The sequence below is a fragment of the Corylus avellana genome, chromosome 8 (assembly GCF_965113065.1).
Source record: "Corylus avellana chromosome 8, dhCorAvel1.hap1.2, whole genome shotgun sequence".
In the NCBI taxonomy this organism is placed as follows: Eukaryota; Viridiplantae; Streptophyta; class Magnoliopsida; order Fagales; family Betulaceae; genus Corylus; species Corylus avellana.
Window position 1 is genome coordinate 3567446 of NC_142497.1, and position 21434 is coordinate 3588879.

General features: G+C 35.0%; 2 protein-coding genes across 3 annotated transcripts; both read right to left on the reverse strand.

Annotated features, from left to right (window-relative positions):
• Positions 1 to 1729: 1729 nt before the first annotated feature.
• Positions 1730 to 19905, reverse strand: LOC132163881 (serine carboxypeptidase-like 17). The gene is made up of 15 exons (XM_088519083.1): positions 19775 to 19905; positions 19537 to 19643; positions 9061 to 9123; positions 5711 to 5784; positions 5433 to 5555; positions 4967 to 5069; positions 4812 to 4849; positions 4564 to 4665; positions 3275 to 3361; positions 2981 to 3136; positions 2660 to 2731; positions 2439 to 2557; positions 2106 to 2219; positions 1934 to 1988; positions 1730 to 1813 (listed from the first exon to the last, which is right to left on the reverse strand). The coding sequence occupies exons 1-15, from the start codon at positions 19903 to 19905 to the stop codon at positions 1730 to 1732; spliced, it is 1428 nt and encodes a 475-aa protein (XP_088375209.1).
• On the reverse strand, positions 12787 to 15619 carry LOC132175788 (beta-amylase 2, chloroplastic-like). Of its 2 annotated transcripts, none has more exons than XM_088518970.1 (4): positions 15379 to 15619; positions 14251 to 14366; positions 13814 to 14033; positions 12787 to 13336 (listed from the first exon to the last, which is right to left on the reverse strand). In XM_088518970.1, exons 2-4 carry the CDS (start codon positions 14362 to 14364, stop codon positions 13308 to 13310), a joined length of 363 nt encoding a protein of 120 aa, XP_088375096.1. In that variant the 5' UTR covers positions 14365 to 14366; positions 15379 to 15619; the 3' UTR covers positions 12787 to 13307. The 2 variants fall into 2 exon arrangements, with proteins under 2 accessions (XP_088375096.1, XP_059443823.2); XM_059587840.2 differs by having other exon boundaries at positions 14251 to 14469; positions 15379 to 15616.
• Positions 19906 to 21434: the final 1529 nt, after the last annotated feature.

Here is a 21434-nt window from a genome sequence, read left to right on the forward strand (position 1 = left end):
ACGGGCTAAGGCTGATAATGAGCCAAACTTCAAAAACGGCTGACGATGATGGGCAAAAATCCAAAAGGGGCTGACAACGGGTCAAGGCTGACAATGAGCCAAACTTGAAAGGGCCGACAATGGGCCAGAGCCGACTATGCCCAAAACTTAAAATGGGCCGACTATGGGGCCAAAAATAAAATGAAAATGAGTCAACTTAGGCGGTTATCAGATCAGCGCATCGAACGTGACCAGCGCGTGGCGCGCGTGATGTGGTCACTTGGACCGCTTCTTTTCTTTTTTTTTTTTTTTTTTTTTTTTTTTCAAGAATTCGGATCTGGTGCGAGTAGGAACACCATAAGGCTAGTGAAACCACTGGGTTGCGATTTGATGTATGCATCTGCAGCTGTGAGCTTGATGTGGAGGAGAGGATCTTCAATGCAAATGAATTGACACGGCGCGGTGCTTGCTGGATCGGTGACTGTAGGTAGCAAATCTGCGGCTGGGTGCGGCAGAGATCGGCGTGGCTGAGCGGCATAGTCTGAGTGGTGTTTTTGGGTCGCATCCTGGTGGAGGAGAAGAGCACAGTGGTGGCACAAAGGTTCTGGACTACTGGAGGTGCAGTGGACTCATGGCAGTGGATTTGTGTGGAGCTGTCTAGGCTGTAAAATCCAGGCTTCCCAAATCCAAGGTGTAAAATTCGGCAGCAGCGGTGGAGGCGCATGAATATCATGGTAGAACCTTCCAGCGGCGCGTGGAAGGGTGGGCAGCAGAGATTTCACCGGATATAGACTTTCCGGCGTCTAATATTTTGAATGGTAGGAACATCGAGGTGTTTGGATGAATGTGGTGGTGCGTGGTTGAACTGGTAGAGAGCATGGGTGGAGAGTGGCGGTGGAATTGAGCCCCGAGACTGTCGGACGGAACGTGAGGAAACGTCAAAGACGTTGAAGGCCACAAGAAAGTGGCTTTGATACCATGTTGAATTAATTATACCATGTTGAAATAGTTTTGATACCATGTTAAAATAATGATGATGCAGAAATAATAACAGAAGCAACATACATAGAAAATAAACACAAAAAATTTTACGGGTAGTTCGGTGTTAGACACCTACATTTATCACCAAGAATACCCAATACATGGTGCTCATTAACTTTTTTTTGGATTACAATATAAAGGTTCCTATTTATAGGGTAATGACTAAATACAAGGATAGTAATCAAATCCCCTTGATTTGATTACAATCAGTCCATAAATAGAAAATATTTAATATCAACATAATTATGGAATATACATAAAATATATTATATTTTCCATATATTCTAACATTATTATTATTATTATTATTATTATTTCACTTTCATGGATAAGCAAAGTTGAAATAGAATATTTAGAAAACCAATCGCAAGTGGGATTCTAGTAATTTTTCTCCCAATAATAAGAATCGGGACCCTTTTATTCAAATGCCATCAATCTTTCACAACTGTACCATCATCTTTACTAGTATCACTGGCTAGTACACTTAAAAAGTGAAAAAAAGTTCCCAATGAGTAGTTCAATTGGCTGTGAACTACGCCTCATGAAGCGGAGGTCATTAGTTTAAATCCCCTCCCTCCTTCCTTTGTGTGGACATGTCAAAAAAAAAAAAAAAAAAAAAAAGACATTAATTAGGGACAATAATAATCTTGCTTTAATCAGGGGAGTCATCAATATATTCATATGTCTAATTAATAACAACAAACCTTACTTAGAGAGGGTAATACGAGAACCATCTTTCAATCATTGCATAGGCCTCCTTCGGCTTGTACTCGTCAGCTACGTGACCAGCTCCCTATATATATGGGAATAAAGAATTAATACATGCATGGCTTCCATAAATTTGTGTGCATCATTAATTAGAAAAAAAAAAAATAATAAGGAGGAGGAAAAAAGAGAGGGTATTTTTGCTTGCCTTAACACTTGAATATGTCATGTAGAAATCATTGTTTATATACCTCACTGTGTATCTACACGAGATTATTCAATAGAACCCATGAGTTAATTTAAACATCTGATCAAAAGTTGAGAAAAGTGTGAAATTGCATATATATATATAGAAGTGTATAATTAATTAAAGTAATTACCCTACAACTTGAGCATCAATAAACCATGGACGCCAAGGGTAGTCCAAAGTCAAATTCAAAGACCTTATCCACTCTTGGGTACCTATGTGTGGTATTTCCAAATCATGATCAGACCTGTTGAAAATCAAGAATTACATTGTAGAGAGCAACTATATATATATAAAAGGGCTTATTTGTTATTTTTGCATATCACAGCCAAAAGATTTTTATACCACACGAAACTTATTACAAACCAGTGTAACTAGAGAGTTAAATTTTGCTGTTTTTCCTATAAATTAACCAGAATGCAACTTTAGATTGTAAAAGCCAAGGGAGTTGTAAGATATTACGTACGTGTATATGAGAGCTCGAAGGTTTGTGTTAGTGAGATTCTGATGATAGTCGATAGTACTTGGGATATTCATCGTGTATGCTAAGCTTGAGTTGCATAGTTCCCAGTGCCTTTTGCTTCCCTAGATTGCAGGGGTCAAATTATTTTCTTAGTTAATTACCTCTTTTTTTTTTTCATTTTTATTTTTTTTTTATTTTATGAAAAAAAAAAGTCTACTACGTACCTCTCTAATGTGAAGAGCTTCTTGAACGGTCGGATCATTTGCCCAGAGTCCAACGATCGAAAATTTGTGATCCTTAAATGTAAACAAATTCGATACATGTATCTCTCAGACATTGAATGTAAGATATTTAATTGAAATTTGACTAAATGACGGAGTCTATATTTGAACTCAAGACTTTTGGTTCTGATAGCGCGTTAAAACATCAATTGTTTCAAATATTTAATAATTTAATCAATTCTTTAACAAAAATAATAATAATAATAATAATAAAAAATAAAAATAAAAAGGGGTAAAGGGAGAGAGAAAGAGAAAGAGATTTACTCGACACCAGAGCTCTTGGAGAAAATTCTTGGAAGTTTTCATGAAAATTCTTTGGTCCCCGTCGTCTGTGTAATAATTAGTATTTGGTTTCTTAGAGTTAGAGCCACTGGTGCAGGCAGGGAGCAAAACTTGAGAATAATAGATTCCACTGAGTAACTGCAATATATATGAAACGCAGTCGAAATTCCATGTTATTGTGATCATCAATTTAATTTAATAAAAAGCCAAAAAGCAAATATATATATATATATATATAACCTACTTCATATATATATATATATATATATAACCTACTTCATTGATAGCTGCAACATCTGTTAGGCATTGTTCGTTTCTTGGATCAATGTTGACGTAATCGCTATTACAACTTGTTTTGGCTGACTTTAAAAGCAGAATAACACATCAAAAGACAAAAAAATTGAATCATATATGTAAATTCACCAAATTAAGAAGGATTGATGTTAAATATGATATATAATTAAATAGAGAAAAGGGCGGAGACGATGATGGGCTGCATCTTGACTGCATTCAGTATATTGAAGTACATATTACATAGGTTTCTATTTATAGAGATAATGAATAATGAGCAACGCAAATGATAGAATAAAGAAAGAAAGAAAAAAAAAATCATCTTGCTCTTTAAGTTTGATTATAATAATTTGAAAACTTTGAAGCTTGAAGCTAATTACATAGCTTTTTGTTTGACAAGTTTAAGCACGCTTCCCAAATCTTCCTCATCTTTCATACATAATGTGATCATATTCCATAGGTTCAATAACTAATGTAATTTTCTCTAGCCACCAAAGAGATAAATTAAACAAGGATAACCATTTTAGGAGGATCCTTTCCAATTCTGTCCTTCTTTTGAAAAATACAGTAGTGAGTTTAGTGACGCTCATATTACTGTGGCGGTTATTGTTTGTCTTTTCTCTAGATTTGCTTTCAACAAACAATCTACAGGATTTTTTTTATTTTTTTATTTTTTTATTTTTTTTTTTCGTGCTATTTGGGGTTTCGATTACCTTATATATGTTGGTTTCTAAGGTTTTATTTACACGAAACTCTCAAAGTAGCGGTCTTAGATCTCTGATCTGTCTTTCATTTTTCTTTCTGGTTATTTTTAGGAGCAAATAACTAACCGAAGGTGAATGAGTTATCATATATGTGGAATATTTTGTCATGGATGGGAGAGGAAGTGAAGGAAGATGTGATCGAGAATGAGCATTGTAATGGAGATGGGAAAGACAGAAAATCATTGTTTAGTTGGAAAAGTTCTGATTGATCGGACAGTGGACATGGACATGATTTTTCAAAATATGCTAAAAATCTGAAAATTGATTGGGACAGTGACATACAAAGAGTTATATATTTATATATGAACTTGTTCCTCATGTAGTTAGATATGATTGAGTCTAGCTAGTTCCATCATCTTTGCTTGACTTTTGTATGACCCGTGATCGATGTGGGATATTTAGCAGCCCCAAAAAAAAAAAAAAAAGGCTTTAAACAAAGCATAAATAATGTGAAAAGAAGTAAAATAAAGCCTAACAATTTCATGTATCAAGTAGAGGAACAAAAGTAACCTCATAGAGTTCATCTGAGATAAGCGTCAAACGGTGTGCAAATGGAACTCTTGAATTAGCATCAAGATAAGAATCCGTCTTTGGGCTCCCAAGTACATACCCCTGGTGTTAATCCCAATAATATATCAAGATCAACCATAATTAACATAGAATTAAGGAGCAATCATTGATATATAATTAGAAAAAAATTCTTAATCCTCAGAAACAATCATTTCGATTTATTATATTTCTATTTTCATTTTCCGTACTTTGATATTCATGAATGGCTTGCGTCCGACTTCATTGCCTGCGGTTCCACACCAAAGAGGAAAAAAAACAAGAAAAGAAAAAAAGGCTAAGGTTAAATATTGTACAGAAGAACTTGACTATAACGAAAATTTACTGTATCATCAACATGTTTTACCGTCATATATTTTTTGAACAATAACTGGAGTAGGAATGCCCGAATATGAACCACCACCGACGTAAAGTCGATTTTTTGCGAACTTGGGGTGATTGATCAACCACTGCCAAGGTGATTCCAAATCATGATAAGATAATTTCCTTACTGTAAAATGAGAAATGATTCTTTGCATTCTGGCGTCTATTTCACCTATATATTCGTTGAGTTAGCCTGCTTCTTACTACTTTTTCTTTACTTAAATATAACAATGTTTAGGGATAACTTAAATGGAGAGATAATATTTTACCGTCTAAATTATATTTTGTTTTATTTTATGGTGTATATGGTATTACATTATTTAAAAATTTTATTATCAAAACACCGAAAGCTAACAAATAAGATAAATTGCATCAAATTAAAAATTCAAAAACATTTTTTTCTCAAGACCCAAACAACAAATTAAGCAGTCACGTTAATTTCCATGCACCTTTTGTAGGAATTCGTAGATATCCGCGGCTGCTTTTTGGTCGTCGGAATAGTATCCTTGGGGGCTTTTTGAGTAAGAAAATCCAGTACCAACTGGTGAATCTATATATAGTACGTTGAGGAACTGAAAATTGACAAAAAAAAAAAAAAAAGAAACAGAAAAGGAAAAGGAAAATTGACCACCATATATGTTAAACGGAAGAAAACTAAATATAATATTCCTAAATATTAGTTTTTGTAGAATTTGCGTAGGAATTAACACAACTAGAAATCGCAAACCTTTGTCCACGTGTATGGGTTCAACTTGAGTGTTGGTAATTTCCCAACGTAATTAGAATCAAAAGATAATGGTCCTGCATTTTTGTTGATGGAAAGTCAATTGCAAAACACAAAATTTACTAAATATTGTGAATTCCAATGTGACATGCCCCATTATAAATTTTTTTTTTTTATATTATTTTAATAATTTTACTATTCAAATAAAGCTAACTTGATTCCCTCCGATTAGAGAAAATCCAAATTAGGTGAATTGGGGTTGTTTGCCGTTTTGAAGGAAATATGATCCTTCGCGAAGATGGGCTCTTACTTGTGGACAAAAATCTTCTAAATTCCAAATAAAATGGGTATTATTATACATTTTATGATTAAGATTTAAAACTTTTGTATTTAATGGTGTACATAATTTCAATTTTTTTTTTTTTTTTTTTTTTTTTTTTAAAAAAGAAAGATATATAAACGTTAACTTTATATACACCATTAAATGCAAAAATCTTATTTGTGAGTGGCTCCTCCACCCTCTTCGGCTATATATGAGAAGCCACCCCCCATATGGCCATATTATTATTATTTTTTTAAATACAAAAGTACATGCCAATATGAACATCATACATACTATGTATTTCATTGTATGTGTTAAATATATCTCTGATATATTGTGGAGGAAGAATGAGAGAGAAATGAGAGAGCGGAAGCATATAAGGACTACATTGTATTAAGTAGTGTGTGTATGAATGAATACAAATACCTCTATTTATAGAAAAGTTATGAGTGATAGGCAAGTAACCCTAGACTAATTAAGGTAGGGAATAAACCATAATGGGAAAGACAATAAACTCTAGAATAATATATAAAATATTCTAACATCCCTCTCAAACTCAATGTATAAAATTGAGGTTGGAAATATAAAGGAAAATATATTTTTTTGGTCGCAGGAGCGTGGTCGGAGTTGGGTGGCCGGAGGTGGTGCACGGCGGCTAGTAGCGGCAATACCCGGTTCTAACCAGGTGGATGGGTTGAAAAGCTTGGATCCGGGTGATTTCACAAAAATACTCTAATATCCCCCCTCAAACTCAAGGTTTGGGAAAAATAAGGGATTTTTTTTTTTATGTCCGTCGGAAAAGTTGCTGGAGGTGGCCGAAGTTTGGCGGCCAGACGTGGTCGACGGAAGGCGGCGGCTGCAGCTGGTGGCTGATGGTAGCTGCTAGGCCCAAAATGTTGGGCTTGAGATTTGAATCCATTGGGATGGATTGGACCCAATATTTTGGGCTTGAGACTTAAGTCTGTTGGGCCGATTACATGGGCCAAAGTTGGCCAAAACCCATTGACCACTAAAATGGTTGACCCAAAATTATATGAACCGTGTCTAACCCAATGGATCAGGTTGACAAATTTGGATTGCTTTGGAGAGCTTGACCTGGTGACCCGGTTTAGGAACCGGTATTGGACCGGGTTGGGGAGATTCGATTTGAGCCCGATGACCCGGTTGGAACCGGTTTTTGGATCGGGTCGGATGACTTGGACAGATCCAGTTCGGATTGTGGATCCGAGTGGGCTGAACAAGATTTAGGACCTGCTTGGTCGAGTTGAACCGGTTTGGAACCGATTGGATGAGTGGGCTGGTTTGAATTGGGCTGAAAATGACTGAAAACCCATGGACCAATTTGGATCGAGTTGAAAATGCTAGGATTCGGATATACACATTTTTTTTTTTTTTTTTCTCTCGAAGCTGACATGTGGTAGAGGGCTAGGGCTGATGTGGCGGTACCTCTGGAGGAAACGTGGCAGTGGTAGCCGCGTAAGGCGCATGCATCACACGCGCCAAAACCCTAATTAGGGTTTTAGGCGCGTGCATCTCACGCGCCAAGAGGTTGACTGGTGCGTGAAGCCCACAAGCAGATCCTTTAGCAGGACCATGGCGGCATGTTGACGACCCAATGGCGGCGATCTGGATGGATTTGAGACCACTGGCGACGGATCTACCAAACGGAATGAAAACCACGATGATTCGACAAAGGTGGCGGTGCGTGGAGGAGCGGTAGCCACGCTTGGAGGCACCTTTATTGGTGGATAGAACCTTCTGGTTGCGCGTAGGGGCGTGTGGAAGGTTGGACGCTCCAGATCTCTTCGGATCTGAACTCGGAGGCGTCTGATCTGTTGTCATGAGTGGAGCGTGTAGCTCCGACAGGGACTATGGCCGCACTTGGTGGTGCTTAGAAGAGACTGCAGAAACTGCGGGAAGAGCGTGGAGGCGTGTGCAATGCTGAAATGGGCTGAGATTGCACAGATCCACCGATCCGGGTTTGAGACACCACTTTTGGTGGTTATTTGGTTGAGAGGACTCACGGTGGCGGCGCAATTCGTTAAGGCAAAAACCATCGGAGGAGCGTGGAGGAGCACGGAGGGCTTGGAGAGTTGATGGCGGCCGGATCTTCCACAGATCTGTAGATCTGAAGGAGTGGAAGAGATTTTGAGCGAAAAACTGCTTGGCAGCGTGCCAATGACTTGAATTGGGTGATCGCCGGAGGGAGCGCTGGACTGTGAGCGGAAAACCGCTTGGCGGCACACCGACGACCGAAATTAGGTCTCCGGAGGGAGCGCCGAAAAACGTCAAAAGACGTTTACTGGAGTTATTTGAGGCTACAAGAAAGTAGCTCTGATACCATGTTAAATATATCTCTCATGGAGGAAGAATGAGAGAGAAAAAAGAGAGCGGAAGCATATAAGGACTACATTGAATTAAGTAGTGTGTGTATGCATGAATACAGATGCCTCTATTTATAGAGAGATTATGAGTGATAGGCAAGTAATCCTAGACTAATTAAGGTATGGAATAAACCCTAATAGAAAAGACAATAAACTCTAGAATAATATATAAAATATTCTAACAGTATGTATAATTAATGCATTCAACACGGAGCCAGGGGTCATATATATTATAAGTGATAATAATCGTAGAGTTGGTTTCCTTTTTCAATTCCTGAACAAGCTTTATCACTTGATTAGCAGTGAGGGATGCTTTGTCCACGGGGAGAAAGTTGTTGATATGAGGGTTTCAAAGGGATGAGAAAAGCATTTTTTGTAGACATGTAATAAAAGATAGAGATCATTTATTTTTTTGCTTGTAGTTATAGTAGCGGAATTTGGTAGAAGGTTATTAGTCTATGTAGTGAGCTTAACCTGTCTACTCGCTGGGAAGATATTGTTTCTTTAGCTACTTGGTTTAGCTTTTCTATGTAAAGTGTACGTTGTTTTTTAAGTGTTCGTTTAGTTGTTTGTTAATTAATGAAAGTTATTCATTCATTAAAAAAAAAAAATTCATAGAGTTATGAATGAAAATAAAGCTTAATTACCATTTGCGTAGAAAAAAGCAACGAAGGTAGAACAACCAGGACCTCCATTGAGCCAAGCAAGCACTATAAAAAAATAGATGTTTTTTGACGTGGCAAACAGTAACTTATGTTTGCCACGTCAAAAACTTTTGACGTGTCTAAGCAGACACGTCAAAAAAAATATTATTGACGTGTCAATTTGACACGTCAAAACCTTTTGACGTGTCAAATTAACACGTCAAAAAACTTTTGACGTGTCAATTCCACACGTCAAAAACTTTTTTTAATAAAAAAAAAATGTAACATTAATTTTGATATAAACAAATATGCATTAAAAAACAATTAATGTTAATTGGCATAAAAAATTAATTTTTATTGTCATTAGTATAAATTATAGTTTATTATCATTAGTATAAATTATAATTCTTATTGTGATATATATATATATCACATGCATGCCAATTAATATATAAATATATGCATGCATAAGATAATATATATATTTATTATAAGTTTTTGACGTGCCACACATGGCACGTCAAAAACTTTTGACGTGTCATGCATGGCACGTCAAAATGTTTTGACGTGTCAAGCATGACACGTCAAAAAAATATTAATTTTAATTAATTAATTATATATATATATATATATATATATATATATATGTCAAAACTAATTTTAATTTTGATATAAAAAAATATGTATTAAAAAATAATTAATGTTAATTGGCATAAAAAATTAATTTTGATTGAATAGGAAAATTATAGTTTATCATATTAGTATAAATTACTTGGTATATATATATATATATATATATATATATCATGCATGCATAAATTGATCAGTCTAGTAATATTAATATGATAGCTAGTCATATTAATTTTGTAAAAATATATAAAACATACTTGATACATTTATTTTATAAGACCCGCAAACCTCATATGAACTCGACAAACACAACATATGTGGTCGGTTAGTTGATACATCTAATTATCTATACATCTAGAATATTAATTTATTTATTCTCTAATTAATTTTAATTGGATAGAGTAAATATATGATAGAGTAAATATAATTTTAATAAAATTTAAATAAATAAAATTTATAATAATTTAAATAAGATTATATATATATATTATAAGTTTTTGACGTGCCACACATGGCACGTCAAAAATATTATATATTTATAATATTTTTATAATATATTATAAATTCATTATATTATATAATTAAAAATATAATAATTTATCATATTATTTTTGTTTTATTATAATTATATATGAAATTATATATATATATATATTAAATCAGAAATATACATATATAAATAAAATATATTTTTTATTAGTCTTTTGACGTGCCATGCATGGCACGTCAAAAGGCTAATAAAAGTTATTATTTTAAATTCTTTTAATTATATATATCACACATATAAACGATATTATATATATATATATATATATATATATATATAGAGATAGAGTTTTTGACGTGCTGGGTTTCTGACGTGCCACAACCCAGCACGTCAAAAATTATTACTGTTTCAATTTTTTTTTTTTTTTTTTTTTTTTTTTTTTTTAAATCTGGTTTATTTTTGACGTGTAACTTTTAGCACGTCAAAATTTTTTGACGTGCTAAATGTTAACACGTCACTAAAAAAAAGCAGGATTTTTAACTTTTTTCCCTCTTTTTCCTATCTTCTTTCCCTCTTTTTTTTCCCTTTATAATTCTTTTATATCTTTGGTCATTTTTCTCTCATTTCCAGACTCAACTCTCTCTCCTCTCTCAATCTCCCTAGCTTCTCTCTGCAGCCGGCCAGCTCCCTCTAGAGGGAAGAAGAAAAAGAAGAAAAATAAAAGGAGAACAGAAGTAGATCTGCAAAAAAAAAAAAAAAAAAAAAAGGAAAAGAGAAGAAGAAGAATAGAAGATAAGAAGATTTTTTGGGTTTGGGTTTTTGATTTTTCAGGTTAATTTTTTGATTTGGTTTTTGATTTTTGAAGATTTTTGGTTTTGAGTTTTTGAAAATGAAGGAAACACTACAAGAAATTTGCTCATTAGCGGCGACCCAAAGTCGCCGCTAATGAGCAAAACGTCGCCGCTATTGATCAATAGCGGCGACCCTTGGCCGCTATTCAGTTGCAGGTATTAATCCGCCACTGATGATCAATAGCGGCAACATTTGGGGTCGCCGCTATTGATGGGTCAATAGCGGCGACTAAAAGTCGCCGCTAATGACTTTTTTTGTTGCCGCAAAAAAAGCTTGAAATGAGCCGAGTGTCGCCGCTGATGATGGTCAATAGCGGCAACAAAAATGTCGCCGCTATTGACAGTCAATAGCGGCGACCATCTTGGTGGCTGCTATTGACTATCAATAGCGGCGACCTTCTAGGTCGCTGCTATTGATAATCAATAGCGGCGACGTTATAGGTCGCTGCTATTGACTATCAATAGCGGCGACCTAGATGTCGCCGCTACTGACTATCAATAGCGGCAACCTAGATGTTGCTGCTACTTAGTATCAATAGCGGCGACCTCGTAGGTCGCCGCTATTGATAATCGTAAAAAAATAAAAAAATCATTAGCGGCGACATTGAGGTCGCCGCTAATGATATATTTTTTTTAAAAAAAAAAAAAAAAAAAAAATAGACCTGCTTATAATAGATGTTATTATATAACAGTTATGAGAATTACACCAAGCCTATTTATAGTCAAATCGCTCGAGATAACTAAAGTTAATTGGTGCAAGCATTGCATATATATGAAAGGACAAGTGGATTCAAGGATTCACTTCTTATCATGAAACAAAAAGTGAAAAGAGGGAAACAACACAAAATAATGACATGTTGGGACGTTTGGACAATAAGGTTATAATCAAAAGTAAACTCATGCCAAGTCAATCAAACTAAACCACCCAATCCAAGGCTTGCCTTTGAATTGTGGACTCTAAGAGCAACAAACCTTACATATATTGAAGGGTTTGAGTCCTCACCTATGAGCACAAACTATGTCCAAAAAAAAATAAAGGACTTCATCTCATCAAGCAAAGGAATAATAGGTAAACCATTAAAACAAGTTGGTGCAAGCATTGCATATGGAAGGACAAGTGGATTCAAGGATTCACTTCTTATCATGAAACAAAAAGTGAAAAGAGGGAAACAACAACACAAAATAATGACATGTTGGGGACGTCCGGACAATAAGGTTATAATCAAAAGTAAACTCATGCCAAGTCAATCAAACTAAACCACCCAATCCAAGGCTTGCCTTTGAATTGTGGACCCTAAGAGCAACAAACCTTACATATATTGAAGGGTTTGAGTCCTCACCTATGAGCACAAACTATGTCTAAAATAAAATAAAGGACTTCATCTCATCAAGCAAATGAATAATAGCTAAACCATTAAAACAAGTTGGTGCAAGCATTGCATATGGAAGGACAAGTGGATTCAAGGATTCACTTCTTATCATGAAACAAAAAGTGAAAGAGGGAAACAACAACACAAAATAATGACATGTTGGGGACGTCATTATTTTGTCCGTATAGCTTTGATTGCTTTGTACTTTTCCCAACTCTTAATTGGTTGGGTATGTGATTTAAAAGAAAAAAAAAACAACTGAAGGGAATTAATTATCATTATTTGTGGGTGTTCTTTTTTTATTTATTTATGGGAATTAAAACGAAACCAAATTTGAACTATGGTTATCATCATCATATTCAGGCAGGTTAAGAAGCACAAATTCAGAGGATAAAGATGCAAAATGGAGGAGATTCTCATTTCCCTAATCACCACCACCTTGTATGTCACATTTCTTAAGCTCAAGCAGCAGCATTCTTTACATCTTAAAAACTTCAAATGAAATAGAAAGCACAAGCTGTATCTGCCAATTGATATATGACTATGTAGTTGGGTTAATAAACATCACCTGTGCTATGTAGCACATTATGACCACAACAAAATATTTTCACCAAGCTACTCTAGGTGAACCCTTAGGGTGGAACAATAATTTAATACACTGATGAAGATTCTGCTTCATGCATTCAAAAGGATAATGCTAAATCTAGGTATAAATTACTTTTACATATTGGCTGTGCTTTGATTAAAAAATAGCCCGACCTAGTTGTCAATTACCTAGTATAGATAATAGCAACTAAAAATACTATTCCCCTAACCTGCAACACAGTAACCCCCAACACTTTTTTTTTTTGGGGTGAGGGGGGGTGTGGAGAGATAAATAATACACATCCTGGAGAGACTTCTGTCATCCCACTATACCTGGAGATCAAGAACTGCTTCCCCTGCAGCATAATAGCATAAATAAGACAAATTCAGTATAGCAATTGTGTGAAGCTATCCTGATTCATAAATTGTATCGATGCAGACGTATGAACTCGCTAATGGGCTTGTGACTAATCTAAATTCCATTATACCAAACTGCTCTTAGAGACTTATGCTTATGTTCTGTAAAAGATTATAAATTACTTAGATCATGCAGAAGTTTTACAGACATTGAAAAGCAAGTCTGTCTATTATTTTAGATTGCATTGAACTGATTTAGTAAGAATTTCAATGCTGATGACAGACAATCAAGGGAAGCCATTTCATTGGACTAACCACCTTTTTAAATGATCTCAATCTCAAGGCATATATACTGATTGGTTATCAGTAAAACCCAAGCTGAAATAAAAAATCCCTATTCCTGGGCAAACAAAGGGATTGATACCCTCCCTACCAAATGGGTATAAATGCAAGTCAACATTTGAAGAAGAGTGTACCGTGCATTCTCTTGACAAAGCGTTCAAATTCCATGAAGTTTTGACTTCCCATAAGAAGTGGACTAAGCCGAAGGTAGGTAAAAGACAAAAAATGCCTCCCATCTAGATCATTCATGGGCTTGGCGTTATCTAATAGCTTGTTGTAGCCTACTCTGTCATGACAAGGAAGTGCATTTTCACTAGCAATTGGTATGCAAACATCCCATGCAGCATTCAGCACCTGAAATAGACAATTAGGATGTTCACTGCTAAACATTTCAAAAATAAATCTGCAGACTTGAATCTAAGCAATCATCTGCAAAATATTTCTCCAAACTCGCCACAAGAGACATACACAGAGGCTCTAGTAATATATTCCAGCTTTCCCCAATGTAATAGCAAACTTAAATTAAGTAAATAACAGAGGTCATCAAGATGTTTCAAACAGTGATGCTTACTTGCCAGACTAAACCCTCAGGATCTGCCAGTGCCTCTGAGAAGTCCCCATGCTGGTCTAACATTTGTACCTCAGCACAAGTGAAATTTAAAGCAGCTCCATGCTTCTTTATCATTGCTGCAATTGTAGCATAACCATCACGATTGCAAGAGTTATAGAACCCAGCAGTTAATTCAGCAGCATGATTGGCTGTCTTGTACCACCAGTGAATACTTGGTAGCTGCTCAACAATTAAAATATAGCAAACAGTCTAAAACAAGCCATAACTAGTAAAACAAAAATTTAAGGTTCCAAAAATTAGGATTTAGATGAACTTACTGAATTAAGCCATAACTAGTAAAACAACTTCCATAACCCAATATTTATAGTGAAGATGAATGCACATAGCATTTTATATTTGCGATAATCTAAATTAAATTGACCAAATGTTATGACTCAGTTTACCATGAACTGGGTCAGCAACAAGGCAATTAGGTAATTCTCCTTGAAAGCAGGGTGAAAACAGTAAAAAACAAGAAAATTTTGTACGAACTTCCCACATGATTTTCTGAAAATTTTGTTCCTCACGATCTGTTTTCAGATGAATCCCAGATTATCATTGTATAGTCCTTTAATATTTTGAAATTTAAAATAAGAATCAAATGAACCTGCATCATTTTTGAATTGTCTTCGATCTATCAAAAGTTGTGAAGCACCCTTAAGTCTATGGGTAAATGCCAACTACCCACCCACATTACTAAACTATATATATATATATATATAGAGAGAGAGAGAGAGAGAGAGGCCAGGTATAGGACTACAACTAGGGGACCCATTTAATTAACTAAACTGTGGTGGATTCTTTAGAATTTCAAATTCAAATTGTGGAGAAATGAGAATGAATAATTAAAAGGTGCCAGTGATGAAGACGGTGTAAAAGCTGTATATAAATCTACCTATACCAATTATCACTAGTCTTTTTGTAGTATTTTGGCTAATTAATTATTCCCAAAGCAGTTTAGGAACCCACTCAGTTTAGGAACCCTAAAAATTATACACTATTTTTAGAAGAGCAACAAAAGTAGTGATCAAACTCCTAAAGAAAAAGTGAATGTTGTCCGGGAGGCAAGCATTTAGGAGAAACTCATACCGGAGAGAGGTACGCCGGAGAGAGATCGAGCTACCGGAGAGAATTGAGTGCGCCGGAGAGAGAGCTGCCGGAGAGAGTTGAGTGCGCCAGAGAGAGAGAGCTGCGCCGGAAAGAGAGCTGCCGGAGAGAGAGAAACGTTCGCCGGAGAGAGAGAAACGTTCGCCGGAGAGAGAGAGAGAGAGAGAGAGAGAGAGAGAGAGAGAGTGAGAGTGAGAGAGTACTGATGGGGAGGTCTGAAAAATGAAAAATACAGCTGAAAATAAAACAGAGCTTTCTAAAAAATAGTACTGATCGATGAGGGATTTTAATCCAAAAAAAAAAAGAAAAAAAAAATAAAACATGTCTGAAAATTTAAGAAATCGCGCCAATATAAATAGCTGGCGCCAATTTTTTATGCGCACTCATTAGCGGCGACCTTAGTCGCCGCTAATGAGCTCAATTATTTTTTTTTTATTTTTTTATTTTTTTTTAAATTATACTTACAATTTTGGGTAAAGTCTATGTACCCCCTCAAACTACCACCCAATTGACAATGTCTCCCCCAAACTTTTAATTGTAACAATGTTCCTTCCAAACTACTAAAACATTGACAATGTCCCCCCCAAAGCTAGCAATAAGACAAAAATGCCCCTATAGATTTCTCAATAAGACAAAAATATCTCTATAAATTTAAAAAAAAAAATTGATTTTTTTTTAAAAACGAAAATTTTAATTTAAAAATAATATTTAACTATTTTTTAATTTAGTTTTAAAAAACAAAAAATTTCATTTTATTAAGCGAAAATTTTATTTTTTTAAACATAAATTTTTATTTAAATAAAATTATAGAACAAGAATAAAATAAAATAAAAAAACGAAAATTTTCAATATTTATAAAAATAAAAAAATCAAAATCAAAATTTTTAAAATTTTTTTCTTATAAAATTGATTTTAAAAAAAAAAAAATTGGCCAAGTTTGGATTTTTTTTTGTTAGTTTTAGATTTTTTTCTAAAAGTTTTAGTATTTTTGTTTATATTTTACTATAGGTAATTTCGTCATTGGGGGGAACATTAACAATTTTTGGTAGTTTGGGGGGGACATTGTCACAATTGAAAGTTTAGGGAGGACATTGTCAATTGAGTGGTAGTTTAAGGGGGTTATGTGGACTTTCTCCTACAATTTTTTAATTTTTATTTATTTATTTATTTAGAGTTTTTTTTAAAAAAATTTCTCTTGTAATATGTTTTTATTATTATAATATTAACTAAAAATTTCCGTTTAATAAATTTTTATGATAAAGATCATTAAGTTGATATTTATCTTATAATTAATTATAAAATGATACAAAATTCAAAAAGAATATAAAATCAATATAACTAAGGCACTAAGATAATGTAAAAAGCTTACAGTTCAATTGAGTATTCGATTGAACCTTTAATTGTATCTAGTTTGATCTATCAATTGATTATATCACAATCAATCAAACTAATTCATTAAGATCGATCGGATGTTTGATCGAATATTTAATCATATCACGATCAATCGAACTAATTCATTAAGAGTGATCGGATGCTTGATCGATCATTTGATCATATCACGATCAATATAATTAATTTAGTAGGATCGATCGGATGTTTAATCGATAATTTGATCCTATCATGATCAATTGAATTAATTCAGTAGGATCGATCGGACATTTGATTCTATCTCGATCAATCGAACTAATTCATTAGGATCAATCAGATGTTTGACCGAACATTTGATCCTATCACGATCAATCGAACTAATTCATTATGATCGATCGTTTGATCCTATCACGATCAATTGAACTAATTCATTATGATCGATCAGAGGATTCGATCAAATGTTTGATCCTATCACGATCAATCGAACTAATTCATTAAGATCAATCGGATGTTCGATCAATCTTTGTTCTTATCACGATCAATCGAACTAATTCACCAGGATCGATTGGATGCTTGATCAAACATTTGATCCCATCACGATCAATCGAACTAATTCATAGGATCGATGTTTGATCGATCATTTGATCATATCACGATCAATTGAACTAATTCACCTGGATCGATCGGATGTTTGATCAATCATTTGATCCTATCACGATCAATCGAATTAATTCACCAAGATCGGTCAATTGTTCGATCAAACGTTTAAATAAGAATAAGAAATAGAAAACTTCAATAATAATTAATAGGAGAATTTGTTTTCTTTAAAAGAAAAAAATAAATATTGATTTTTTATATAAAATAAGAATAGAAAATAGAAAAATAGAAAAAATTCACCAATAATTAATATAAAAGAAATAATGACATATTATCGGAGGATTCGAGGTGAATTTTTGGTAAATAATTTTTTCTATTATATATGTAGGATCAATAGCATCGCCCCAATATTTATAATTTTTTTTTTTTTTTGTGGTGTCAATAGCGGCCATCCCTATAGTCGCCGCTATTGAGGGGTCATTAGCGGCCACTAAAAACGTCGCCGCTAATGACCCATTAATAGCGGCAACTTTTGGGTCGCCGCTAATTAATTTAAATTACTTTTTCCCGTGTCAATAGCGGCCACCCAATAGTCACCGCTATTGAGGGGTCATTAGCGGCAACTTTTTTAGTCGCCGCTACTGACACATTAATAGCGGCGACTTTTGGGTCGCCGCTAATTAATTTAAATTACTTTTTCCTGTGTCAATAGCGGCCATCCCTATAGTCGCCGCTATTGAGGGGTCATTAGCGGCCACTAAAAACGTCGCCGCTAATGACCCATTAATAGCGGCAACTTTGGGGTCGCCGCTAATTAATTGAAATTACTTTTTCCCGTGTCAATAGCGGCCACCCAATAGTCGCCGCTATTGAGGGGTCATTAGCGGCAACTTTTTTAGTCGCCGCTACTGACCCATTAATAGCGGCGATTTTTGGGTCGCCGCTAATTAATTTTAATTACTTTTCTCGTGTCAATAGCGACGACCCAAAAGTCGCCGCTATTAATTTTAATTACTTTTTTCCTCTGTCAATAGCGGCAACTGTAGAGTTGCCGCTAATGACCACTTATTAGCGGCAACTGTTCAGGGTTGCCGCTGTTGACTCTCATCAGCGGCGACTTATAGTCGCCGCTATTGTTGTTGCTGCTAAATAAATTTTTTTTTGGTTTTTAGTGTCGACTATTAGCGGCGACCCACAGGTCGCCGCTATTAATGGATCATTAGCGGCAACTAAAAAAAGTCGCCGGTAATAACCCCTCAATAGCGGCGACTTTTGGGTCGCCGCTATTTGTTTGGTCGCTAAAGACCATATTGCTTGTAGTGAAAGAAGAGAGAGTAAGAAAATGGAGAAAAGAAGAGAGGGAGAGAGCTGGGGGGGGGGGGGGGGGGTAGTAACGAAAATGGAAAATGGAGAAAAGAAGAAAGAAGAGAGAGTAAGAAAATGGAGAAAAGAAGAGAGGGAGAGAGCTTGGGGGGGGGGGCAGTAACGAAAATGGAAAATGGAGAAAAGAAGAAAGAAGAGAGAGAGAGAGAGAAATGGAGAAAAGAAGAGAGGGAGAGAGCTGGGAGGGGGGGGGGGGGGCAGTAACGAAAATGGAAAATGGAGAAAAGAAGAAAGAAGAGAGAGTAAGAAAATGGAGAAAAGAAGAGAGGGAGAGAGGTGGGGGGGGGGGGGGGGGGGTTAACGAAAATGGGTGGGGGGGGGGGGGAGTAACCAAAATGGAGAAAAGAGAAAAGAAGAGAGGAGAGAGCTGGGGGGGAGAGAGCTGACCATATAATTTTAATTAAAAAATAATTTAAATTAATAAATTTTTTAATTAAAAAAAAATTTTAATTAAAATATTTTTTTAATGGCCAAAATTTTTGACGTGGCAAAACTGACACGTCAAAAAATTTTTGACGTGCTAAAATTCAGCACGTCAAAAATATTTTTGACGTGGCAAAATTGACACGTCAAAAATGTTTTTGACGTGGCAACACTACCACGTCAAAAATATTTTTGACATGGCAAAATTGACACGTCAAAAGTTTTTGACGTGTCACTGTAGACACGTCAAAAACTCCAGTTTTTTGACACCTACCCTTTTAACGGACGATAAACGTCAAAAACGACGCGTCAAAAGAGGTTTTTGACGTGTCAATACCATTGACACGTCAAAAACCCCTAGTCAAAAACTAGCCTCATTTTTGTAGTGAAGGAGGGGATCATTGGATGGATCACTTTGAGACTCGACAAAATAATAAAACAGCTCCACATCCTCCGTTTCGCCTACACCTACGTACCTGCAGCATGCATTTATAATATTTTCATTTTTCATGGGTTAAAAAACAAAAAAAGTAAATTAAAGAAAAAGATTAATTAATATTGCAGTAATATTAATTATTAAGAAGAAGATGATCGTGAATGAACTGACCCTGTTTCGAGCTTGAAAGGGAGATTGCCGTCGAAACCTGGTAGAGTCTTGGCGATGGAACATGAAGTAGTAGTACTAGTGCTCCAGAGAAACACTAGTAGAAGAATGATCACGCCATTTCTGTACTCCATGGAATTCAATGCCTTTTCCTCTATCGGCTTATATATATTTATGCCTGGAATATTCAAACAACCAGTCAACACCAAACTTTCAAAATTATTAATGGAAAACAATTCACCTAATTTACTTGTTTTCCCTTCATATATCAATTGTTTTAGACATGTTCTATTTTTATTTTCATGCTTTTTCTCTCCTAACTTGTCATGGTTTTACTATATATCAATTGCTGGTCGATCTCGAGCTAGATAAGATCGAGGAGACAATATGGAGGAAATCTAGGGTTTGAGAGGGAAGAATATGACCAGAGACGGAGCCACCCTTGAGAATGGGCAGGGACCATGGCTGGAAAAATTTAATGGGCAGGGGCCCATTAGCAAAAAAAAAAAATTAGCCATAAAAAAATTGTTTTTACCTTTAAAAAAAAAAAAAAAAAAAAAAAAATTGTCATTTGGGGGGGCCCTAGCCCCTGCGAGTCCTCCCCTTCCTCCGTCCCTGAATATGACTATGCATGTGAGAAAAGAGGGAGAGTTGCGAAATTAAGGCTCTAGAGAGATTTCAGGAATTAGAAGAACCCATTGAAGGGCTGAGTTTGTTTGCAGAAAATCTAAATCCCCTTAGACTCCTTGAATCTCATGCATCTTGTATGTCAAGAATTGTAATGTAAATCTTAAGATATTTTAAATGGGACACAGTTTTCCTCCAAAGTAGGTTGGAGGAAATTTCTTCAACCTACTCTATAAAAGTGACATATGTCACTCTTTTTAATAACATGTTACGTGTGAGATACACATGAGATTTTAATAAAATTTATTATAACTTTGTCCATACTATTAAAAAAATATGTGCATCTCACATATTTATGAGACATATGTCACATTTATAGATTAGGTTAAAAGAAATTCCTCCAACCTAGTTTAAAAGAAAACTTTGTCCTTCTAGATGTCATGCATCTTGTTTTATCCACTAAAGAACTTATCCAATAATATAGAGATAATAAATGTGATCATTTACTTACCAATATTGTGAAATTATCTTCTGGAGAACATAACATAGATGTCACAGATAGATGTTCTTTACGTTACTTTGAAAGACAAGGTTAAGCTCGCCATCAATAAGTTGACTTCACATTAATTGAGCATCATTATAGATTAGATATTTTTTGTGCTGTAATAGATTTTCAATTGCAAGAATTAAGTTGCTGGTTTAGTAAGCATATGATGGAGTGTCTTTTTCTCACCTTGGCTCTTGATCATTGAGTTGCAAGTATATCTTTTAGAATCATTGATTTTTGTTAGATGGTAAACAAGTTTTATCGGCAAGGCTTTATAGATATTAAAAAAACAATTAAAAATATAGCTTTTTTCATTATGAGCATAATGTAGTTAAAGATTTAGATCGATTTCGAGAATTGACGAATATGTTTGAATTGTGTCACATGGTTGGTATCACCCAAATTAAGATTAATTATCTACCAACTTGTTTTTTGTGTTGTACGTGTACTTGTACATAGTCTTCTCTTTTATACTGCAATTACAGAACA